The sequence below is a fragment of the Prenolepis imparis genome, unplaced genomic scaffold (genome assembly GCF_030444845.1).
Source record: "Prenolepis imparis isolate NDT839.2.m4 unplaced genomic scaffold, iyPreImpa1.0 SCAF_3, whole genome shotgun sequence".
NCBI lineage: Eukaryota > Metazoa > Arthropoda > Insecta > Hymenoptera > Formicidae > Prenolepis > Prenolepis imparis.
In genome coordinates, this window is record NW_028141161.1 from 6,079,688 (window position 1) to 6,091,037 (window position 11,350).

At 31.6% G+C, this 11,350-nt stretch overlaps 1 protein-coding gene across 1 annotated transcript; it reads left to right on the forward strand.

Annotated features, from left to right (window-relative positions):
• The first annotated feature begins 4,209 nt into the window (after positions 1–4,209).
• Wdfy2 (WD repeat and FYVE domain containing 2) lies at positions 4,210–9,581 on the forward strand. Its single transcript, XM_083034543.1, has 7 exons — positions 4,210–4,515; positions 5,325–5,466; positions 5,546–5,751; positions 5,889–6,128; positions 6,273–6,411; positions 6,891–7,090; positions 7,370–9,581. Exons 1-7 carry the CDS (start codon positions 4,355–4,357, stop codon positions 7,506–7,508), a joined length of 1,227 nt encoding a protein of 408 aa, XP_082890669.1. The 5' UTR covers positions 4,210–4,354; the 3' UTR covers positions 7,509–9,581.
• The last annotated feature ends 1,769 nt before the right edge of the window (positions 9,582–11,350 follow it).

The window sequence follows — 11,350 nt, forward strand, 5'->3', positions numbered from 1 at the left end:
AAGCAGTGGTATCAACGCAGAGTACTAATGAGATTTTTGCGATTAAAATGTCATCAATTACAACATAAATTGGATAATTCTTCACTGAACAAGTAATTAAAATTACATATTTAATTAAAAATTACCCGATTTATGTCGTGTTTGATATCATTTTAATCGTAAAAATTTCATTAATTTATTAAAATTACTTTTAAACTGATATAATGTAAAATAAAAGTTTTAAGTTTTTATTTATAAGCTGTTTATATTCATGAATTGCTATAGATGGGGAAAGCGATTGTAAGCGACTTCGGAACTCTTTGATATATGATAGGTCTTCTCGCGCTCGTTCTTCGTTGACGGTCTCGCTCTTGCTTTCGCAGGAAGACGCGATTTTCGAATCAGTTTATCTTTCTGAGCTGTTCTAGCACGTCGAGAAGATAAACATCTTATGAAATAAAAACTATAACTTTTATTTTACATTTTATTGGTTCGAAAATAATTTTAATGAATTGATGAGATTTTTCTAATTAGAATGACACCAAACATGACATAAATTGGATGAATTTTATTAAAAATGTAATTAAAATTTTAATTACTAACTAATGAAAAATTATCCGATTTATGTCGTGTTTGGTGTCATTTTAATCGCAAAAATCTCATTAATTCATTAAAATAATTTTCAACTCGATAAAATGCGAAATACAAAAATTGTATTTTCTATAGTAACATGACATATGATATGAAAGATTATATTTAAAGGGAACCTCGCAAGAGAGACTTCGGAACTCTTTGATGATACGTCATCTCGCTTGTTCTTTATTCGTTCTCGCTCTCGCTTCGACGACATCGGGAATCTTTCCTTATCTACAATAATCACGATTGTAAACATCTTATACATAAAAACTAAAACTTTTAATTTGCATTTTATCGGTTTGAAAATAATTTTAATGGATTAATGAAATTTTAGCGATTAAAATGACACCGCAAACATGACATAAATCGGATAATTTTGAGTTAAAGTATGCAATTTTAATTACTTGTCTAATAAAAAATTATCTGATTTATGTTGTGATTGGTGTCATTTTAATCGTAAAAAATCTCATTAATCTAATAAAATTACATTCAAAAATATAAAAAAAAATAAAAAAATGCGAAAAAGCCGCATTTGTCACATAAATAAAACAAGTTAGAAAAGTAAAATAAAAAATAATAAGCCTCGAGAGAGATTCAATGCTTGCATACAAGAGAAAAAAGAAGAAAGGAAGAGAGAAGGAGAGAGGAGAGAAAGAGAGAAAGAGAGAGAGAAATTATACACACTGCTCGATGTTTCGAAATTTGCCAAATATTATAACGGAGGACTCTTGAAATATTATACTAGAATTCTTCAAAAATTGAAAAAAAAGCATTCTTTATTTTTTATGTATAATATTTTTATTCAAAGTAGTAGTTTAAAAAAAAAAGATATATTGTATATACACATACATGTGTATATACCTATATATATATATATATATATATATATATATATTATTAATATCTCGTATGTACCACAGTATACTTATATACAGTAGGGACACACAGCGTCGGAACCTTTGATCTTTTTCAGCTGACCTTTCAGCAGTCCGCCATGTCTTTAGGTTGCAGCACCGTATCAATATTTTTGTTGTACCCATTACTATTAAAACAATTTTGCGCGAAATATTTTCGATATATTATTTTATAGTCATTTTTTCTGAATAAAAATTTAATATTGCATAAAACGCGAAATCAAAATGATAGTATTGTAGTTTTACAGATTATATTTTACTATAAATGTAATCACAATAATGGAGTTATTGGGTTCTTTATGTTAAACGGGATTGGCATGACTTATAAAAATAGTCGCTTACGATGCGCAAGCAAATCTGCGCGGCTGATTTGAGAACAATGGACTGTCCCTACTGTATGTAAGTATACTGTGATAAGAACCGACTATGGCCGGTATTCATAGTCCGTTCTTATATTTAAGATCGTCTTAAGATCTCGTTCAACCAATCAAGAGATGCTATGCGAGCATTTGATTGGTTAAACGAGATCTTAAGACGATCTTAAATATAAGAACGGACTATGAATACCGGCCTATGTAAGTATACTGTGGTTTATACAGGGTGTCCCTTAATTCGCGAACCACCCGTCAGTTGCAGGTAGAGCATGTTGAACTGAATAGAAAAGTCCTCTACCATTTTGCGATTTTCGCAATAATTAATGAGAAATAAATTAAAGAAGATCAGCCAATTCGCGTGACGAAGGCGAGAAAAGACAGCCCAGGGGCTCGATTCTTGAATTCATTCGCAAGAGAAACGTATGCGCAAATTCGGCTCTTACAGAAAAGTTGCAAGTTGATTGGCTAAAAGCCATGCGATCGCCAATCAACTTGCAACTTTTCTGTAAGAGCCGAATTTGCGTATACAGCTCTTGCGAATGAATTCAAGAATCGAGTCCCAGTTTCATATCGTTACTAAGCATGCGGCGAAAAGAAACAGTGTAATGTTACACGGTTGCTAAGCGCGCGATGAAGCGGGGAGGAGCGCTTTACAAAAGACAGTAACTACATACGAGTAGCGCTAACTCTGGACCCCCGAGTGGGCTGTCTCATCTCGCTGCACGCTTATCATCGCTCGAATTGGCTGATTTTCTTTAATTTATTTCTCATTAATTATTGAGAAAATCGCAAAATGGTAGAGGACTTTTTTACTCAGTTTAACCTACTCTACCTGCAATTGACGGGTGGTTCGCGAATTATGGGACACCCTGTATATGGGGTACTTTCCAATTCATGCATGATGCGCATGAAGTGACAGAAAATGTATAATATGCGTGACATAAACTATAGATTTTCTGTCACTTCATGCGCATCATGCGTGAATCGGAAAGTACCCATAGATGTCTGTGGTTGGGAATCTGAACACACCCCATATGGAATGCTTCGTCTATATATATATATGTCATTGCTCTGCCAGAAACGTGGCAATCTGATTGGATAAAGCACCTCGCACAATATCAGAATAATATCTATTCCCTGCTCTTATTGGTGAATATTTTTTATTTCCTGTTCCTATTGCCTGTTGCCTGGCATTGTGCGAGGGGCTTAACACGTCGATGCACGTCTTGTGCGCAGAAGCCTATGGGTGCGTTCGTTTATGCAGCGATTAGCGCATCCACTGCGCATCCACTGCGTCTATCATCTGCGAGTCACGTGACATCATTTACCGAATGATCACCTGCGTTGACTGCTCAGATTGTAATTGGAGTGCGTAAGTAAAGAAATTTTTAATAAATATGAATTATTATTTGAATAAATATAATAAAATTTTTAAATAGGATAAAAAATATATTTTCCCTAATAGCACACATATCCGAAAGACATTCAGAGGATATCCAGAGGACATTCGAACATCCTCAGGATGTTCTCTGAACGTCTTCGGGATATGTGCGCTGTTAGTTTGATATATTAATATTATTCTAGAAAAATTCATTATTAATAGAAACAATTCATATTTTGAAAATATATTTTTTATTTAGAGGTTATATTTATTAATTATACACATTAATTGTAAGATATTAATTTTTTTTAATATCTTTAAAGAAATTTTATTTAAATATTTTAATTTTCAGAAACAATGGATGGATTTAGAATAGATTTAATTGGAGGAGTTGTTCTCCACCTTCTTTGTTCTGAACTTTTATAACATAACTCATATTGAAATAATTTTCAGGCAACGTTTCCAAGTTCAATTGGCTTAACAATGGAGGAGACTACATTCGTTTACGCAGTAGTTCGCAGTACTGCGAGCAGAGCATCCTGAGCAGGACCTCCGAGATGGCTGCGCAGATAGGCAGCAGCTCTGCTTAGGGCCAATTTCACCAACGTCGGTTAACTTTAACCTCCGGTTAAACTATATCTTTGTCTCGTTTCAGATACGTTCATTAAAAAGAGACAAACATATAGTTTAACCGGAGGTTAAAGTTAACCGACGTTGGTGAAATTGGCCCTTAAACGAACAACAAACTGCGCTGCAGTCGGTTGCGCAGGCGGAGTAAACGAACGACATCTGCGACATTCTGCGGCAGTCGCTGCATAAACGAATGCACCCTATAATATAAGCGCAGAACGATCTGCGCATGCGCACTAGAAACTTGGTCCTTCAAGAGAAGAATGAAGTGTCATTACTGAGTATACTCACATATACAGTGGCGCAAGTTATACGAAATACGAAGAAGAAGAGAGCATCTTCGCAATGCATAAGCTGTGGCCAGCATCCGAAGACTGACAACTGTCAAATGACAATAGTATTAAGAAATTACGTTCGCGCGTGGTTGGGAATAATTGAGAATGGCAGCGGAGATAAAACCCGCCCCGGGAGTAAATCACGATAAATTCAGCAGCATTCGGAAGCCGGTACTTCTGTCGAAATTAGAGGGCTGCAGCGACGATGTTAATGCCGCTGTTATTATCCCGCAGGAGGAAGGTGTAATCAGTATTTGCGATGACAGGTACTGATCATCATGCGAGAGCATGTGCAATATTTTTGGAGAAATTTTTTTACCTTTTCTATGTACGTCGATATTTCGTTCCTTTTCCTTCATTTTTTTTCTTCTGGATCGCCTTTGTAATATTGATTGTATCTCGATTTACAGAATTTGTTTTTTTTATTCTAAGATTAGAATTGCGCGCAATTTTTTATTCGATTATATATGGACACACCTTGAACATTATCTTCTTTCTCTTTGATACATATATGTATATATATATATATATACATATATATATATATATATATAATATGTAGATATACATACATATACATATATAATATACATGGTTATATCATTATTTATTATGATATCTCGAAATTATAATTGTGTCAAAATTAATTTATTCATTTAAAATTTTAAACAATTATATAAAATATGTACATATAAAATACTCGCATTTGAACAGATGAAGTACATGCGAATCAAAATATATATCAAAATATACTTTAAAACATGTGACGCATAATAAAATAGAACTGTATCTTGAATTTTGTTGCGAATTATATAAATTATTTAAAGAAACTTTAATATTGCCAAGTGATACAAATCATTGATATTTAATCATTGATATGTAATAGCAAAAAAATACTGATATATATATATTTGTTATATTATTTATTTCTGTTAGTCCTTGCCTTCCGGCTTAGGACGAATATATATATTTGTTATATATTATTATACTATTTTAAAAATATTTAAAAAAATTTTTTTCTAATATATTAATTTTAATGTTATTTTCTTATAATATTTTTTTTTCTTTTTAATAGGACAGTTAGAGTATGGCTGAAACGAGATTCTGGCCAATATTGGCCAAGTATTTGTCAATATATGCCAGCAGGTGCTACTTCCATGTATTATTGCATAGAATCAAGACAATTGTTTGTTGGCTTGGATAACGGGAGTATAAATGTATGTTAAATTATTATTTGTTTCTTGTTATTTGTTAAAATTATACGTGTTATTTGTATATTTGGCTTTAAAATTACAGGAATTTATCTTGGAGCAAGATTACAATCGAATGACAGCTATGCGCGATTATCTGGCGCATCAGGCAAGAGTCACAGGAATTATTTTTGCGCCAGAATCTGAGTGGGTTTTAAGTATAGGTCGCGATAAATTATTTCAACTACACAGTTCTGAGACAGGACAGAAATTAGGATCATACCAAACGGACGCATGGTATACCGCTCTACAGTATCCTTTAACAAAGTCTTATATAATTTACAAAAATAAAAGAAGTTTTACAATGACGTAGAAATGAAATACAACTTATCATAATTGTATATAATCATAATACATCTATGAAAAGCTTAACTCGCACGTACATATAGATATGATGCCCAATCCAAACACGCTTTTGTAGGAGATTATTCTGGTCAGATAGCGATGTTGAAGCTGGATAATAATGGTGTTACCTTCATTACTACATTAAAGGCACACACAGGGAGTATCCATACATTAGCATGGGATTCTGAAAAACAGTTGTTGTTTTCCGGAAGTTTTGACCAAAGCATTATCGTTTGGGACATTGGAGGTCGCCAAGGCACTGCTTACGAATTACAAGGACACCAGTGAGTGTATTACACTGAAAAAGTTATTTTAATTCTGACCTTTTGTGCATTAAAAATATTTAATTTTAATTTTATATGTAATATTTTATTATATTTAATATTTTAATTTTAATTATTTTAAAAAATGCTCCAATTTTCTTCCAGCAACAAAGTGACGGCATTGTGTTACGCGAGTGCCGAGCGTTTGCTCTTATCCGGAGGCGAAGATGGTGTAATCGTCTGTTGGAATATGGTGGCAAATAGGAAAGAAACTGCAGCTTGGGTCGAATCTGATATCTGTCAGGTATCTGTCCGTACAGGATTTTTCAATTTTACGCTACTTGATTTATGATATTAATATAAGGCAATTATTCTCAATGTGTGGGATGTGAGATATTCGAAAGAGGGGCACGAAAAAAATGCAGATTAAAGAAAAAAAATCTATTTATTAAAAATTAAAACGCAAACATAATATGCATTCTGAAACATTCAACTTACAGCAATATGCAAATTCATATTGTGATGAAATATAATTTTCAATATGTTTAATCTCAACGTTAACAAAAAAATTTGAAAATATATAGTAATATACATATCGGTATTGTGTCTAAAATTATAATAATTTTCAATAAGTCAATTTCCTATTTTTGTGCTGTCATTTTTATGTTCAGTATCTCGACATAAGAATTGCAAAGGGGACACAACAAAAATTGATATTAAAAAAGGGGGCATGCATGAAAGAAGGTTGAGAAACACTGATATATAAGGTATAAATGAATTTAGGCCTGTGGGAGACCTTTTTTCTGGAATATAAAAGCGATGATGGATCAACGACAATTGGGATTAAGACAGCACCATTGCCGCTATTGCGGTCGCGCGCTGTGCGCCCGTTGCACGTCGCAACGGATACCGATACCGGCGATGGGCTTCGAGTTCGAAGTGAGAGTCTGCGACCAGTGTCATATACAGCTCAAGTCTGAAAAGTAAGTCCACGTTTACAAGCGCACACTAGAATCGATTTGAATATTTTAGATATTAAAATTAAATTGATTTACTTTACGAGTTAAATTTCTCTTCCCGCCGGTCACTGAAAAAAAAGTTACGCGCACAAAGTTTATGCTAAAAAAAAACTGTTTCATTTTTTTTTTTTCAAATTGGATAACGATCGAAAATCGCCGTTAAACCAGATTTAGTGTGCCGTTGTTAGGAATATTTTTGCACAGAGATAAATTTAATAAATTATTCATTTCTTGTTTATGCAGTCAGTCGTCTCTAGCAACTTTCCACGATGCCAAACACAGTGTCATTGGAATGGACTTGGATGCTCCTAAGAGAAGATTGTTGACTATAGGGCAGGATCGTGTTATCAAGATTTGGGATATAACAGCACTCTTTCAATAAATGTTATATACATATGGATAATGTCGAAGTTGAAATCAAATTACTAGGTATCATTATACTCTGGAATATTCTGGAAGAAGAGAGAGAATATCCCAGAACTTATTTTTGTGATTATGTTATTATGTCTGATTGTAAATCGGATACAATTGGTGGTAAATCTGTTACGAATCGTTCTGATATAATACCAAGATAGCAAGCAAACAATCAGTTATCAATAATAATGCTAGAGCACATGCTTATTCGTATATATATATTTTTAGCATTTAAATATCAGAACAATTCAAGGAGCTAAGCGCAAGCGTGTTAATTCAATGGAATTATCTTTGAAAATATTGTATCAATGGAATTATCCCCCCTTCTCCCATTTCTCAGAGAAGCGTTTATGTAATCATACTTGGTTACACATAAATAGTCCCTGAACGTAAGTGCAAAGTTCAAGAAGTCTCTAGTTTGAAACATGTTATGCACAATGTGTATGCAGTTATAATACAACACAGACAAAAAATACGTAATATCTTTTAAAAATAAAATTCGGATTTTTTAATGATAAATTCACACTAAAGTTAACGCAAAATCCTCTTAAAAAAATTACATTTACATTGATGATAAATTGGCAGGCCCCACATTTTTAAATTAACATTTTAATTATATATATTGCAATAAAATTGTCTGTTTTGTATATTTTGTTATTAAAATCTTTAAAACATATTGTTATCCATGTTTAAACATAGTTTTGACGAAAAAAACAGTTGATAGCAATTGACTAATGAATATAAGTTGATTATTTTAATATGATTTATGTAATATAAGAATAGAAATAGGCAAATATGTTAAGAATTTCGAATTCGTTCGCGTGTTTCTACATTACTTCCTACTATTAAACTAATTTAGTAATGTAGTATATAAATCTTTTGAATTATACAAATTTTTAATATGAACATAAATAAGTAGTGATATATCTTGTATTAAATCCTAGTCTTATTTATTATACATACAACTTATAAATATTATTATATTATCTTTTATATGTGAAAACAAACTAGAGAAAAAAAATATCGACCATATTATATACTCTTTTTTTTTTACTTAAAGTTTTTCTCTTCTCGAATACAATAAATATAGGTACAAGTTATGCAAAATTAACTCATTTAAAGGTAATGATTTATCGTATTTTTTATTATAGAATTAAATAATATATTTCATCGAATAAACACAAAAAGAACATTATTTTTATTATAGATTTTATTATAGATTTATTCATTAGAGATCTTAATGGTTGATAAAAGCATTTCAACGCATTTTAAAATAAAATAAAAACTTTGATAACATAGTGATAATAAGCTTCCATAAAATTTAGAATATATTCGTAGACGAATAAATTGTACTGAAAGACTATCTCATGTAAACATCACGCGAGAACGCAGTTGTTTTGATCAGTTTTTTCATCTCGCTCGATGTACATAAAATGCATATCTTGTACCTGCACATATATATGTATAATTATTTCATACCAATCACTGTCGCTGAGATTATGGAAGAGATCGCCCTTGTTATCAAAGTGCATCCAAATTTATTCGCAGAATAAATCTCGCATTTTGAGTAGATAAACGCGCAAATGCAATTTGCATGGTCCGAAAGAATAAATTATCCATTAAATATAAATATATGTATTGTATGTTTATAAGCTCGATTAGAGAACACTACAACAAAAACTGTCGCATTTTTGTATGTTTTGCTAAAAAAAGTATATAAGTATATGTATAATATATATATATATATGTATATATATATATATATATATTTAAACACATGTGTATGTGTATAATGCTTCTTATTATAAATATATAAACGTTACACCATTACACGACCAAACATGTACATCAGATGATTATTCGAACGTTCATAATTGTAAAAAGAAAAAAACGAACGAATGTTAAAATGCGCTGCATCATTATTGTCACTCGCTATGAAATACAGTATGTATGTAACTTGCAGAATGTAAAAAAAAGAAATAACTAAAAGCTATATGTATGTATTCTATCCACACGTCGAATTGATATACAAAATAAAAATATATTTTCAATGTAAAATACTTATATACAATTTTATCGATTTTTTTCCATTTGATAAAAAATGAAATGACAATGAATATAATAAGAATATATCGATCCATATTATACAGCTGACGAAGCGTTTAATCATATTCGCATTTTGAAGCTTGAAGTTTCAAAACTTTAATACGGAATCGGTGGTTTAAAAAAATTCTTTATCTTTCCTCTTCTTTAAAAAAGAACACATTGTTTTGTTTCAATTACGTATTTTTGACATTCTGCAGCTCGATAAAAAAATTTCTCTCGAAAAATTCAACTCAAGTTCCATAAACTATAACATTTTGTTCACAAAACGCTTTTTCTAAAATTTTCCTACTTTTTTGACGGACTTATACGATTTTGAAAGTAAACCTGTATTTTTTAGATACGATGTCGGCGAGAAAAATCATTGTAGACAAAAAAATTAAAGTTAAAATTTCAAGCTTCAAAAAGTTTTTTTCATTTTTAATCTACGATGATTTTTCGTCGAGTTTCAGCGATTTGAAAATAGCCTAAATTTTAGGGTATGAATAGTGTTCCCCATTTTTTAAAAATAGTGTATATAATTTTTAAATTAACAATTTTTTGGCTCAAACTTTCAATAGTTTTTTGTAATCGATGAAAACTGTATCTATAGATTATAGATTAGTGCACCCAAAGTATGGGATTCCATTTAAAAAGAAAGTGTAATTTGCATTCACACATAAAATAAGTGTATACAAATAAGGTAGGAATGTATAATGTCCGCCAAAACACTTTAATTTTGTCTAATGACATTTTTTTCTATTTCCTGTTTTCCTGTTTATTTACAACTTCGCCTATCGTTAGTTGCGTGAAATATCATAATAAAATTAGGGTATCCCAGAATTAGCGGATGCCTGTTAATGGCAAATTCCTGGGATCATTTAGAGACGATTTTTCCTCAGCGAAAATATCGAGGAACCAATAATTTTTGAATTATAAGCGATTGAAAAAAGGGTTTTTCGCAAACTAAAAGTCTTTTGTGGAAATAAAATATTAACAAAACCACATTTTCAATTAATTTCAAGTAGAGTTTACTTTAATAGAATTTTAGTTTAAGGCTTTTATTGTTAGTTACAAAGATATATGATGGCAAAAATTGGGATAAAAGGATCACCATGTTTTTCTCGAAGAACGGATAGATATTTAGAGGATAAGAGAAAACATCCATTATCAAAATTGTAGAATAACTAAAATATATATAAGGGCACATATTTTGAGATGACCTTGGGCTGTGTTCCGATTCCTCACCCGGGTGCACCTGAACACCTAGAGAGCGTTCCGATTCCCCTTAAATACTCCTGCCGTACTCTCAACTGAAACGTTCAAATTATCACTTATTTATCCACCCGGGAGAGTGAAAAAGTCACCCGGCTCCATGAGCCGGGTGATTTGGGTGGTGATAACGTATAAAGACAATTTAAAAACATATTTGGACACTTTTTGTTAGACTCCGCTCATCACCCATTCACCCCACTATAACCCGTCAGGTGAAGAATCGGAACACAGCCTTTTCAATAATCTTGTATGTCCGCTTTTCGCACTAGTAATAAAAAAAATTCTTTTTTAATGGAAAGAGGTACTTTTGTAATCACTCCATTGATTATAGTGAATTCAATGAGCTTATAATAATTTTTGTATCAGAGAGTATCTTTTGTGTGTACATATGTATGTGTGTTGTTTGTATGTGTAGCTGCATGTGTATATATAGTTAAATATTTTTAGGTCGTC

Coding starts and splice junctions, on each gene's coding strand:
- Wdfy2 (XM_083034543.1), top strand. CDS start 4,355: ATGGCAGCGGAGATAAAACCCGCCCCGGGAGTAAATCACGATAAATTC. Junction 5,752..5,888: donor GCATGGTATACCGCTCTACA/GTATCCTTTAAC, acceptor ACGTACATATAG/ATATGATGCCCAATCCAAAC. Junction 6,129..6,272: donor TACGAATTACAAGGACACCA/GTGAGTGTATTA, acceptor ATTTTCTTCCAG/CAACAAAGTGACGGCATTGT.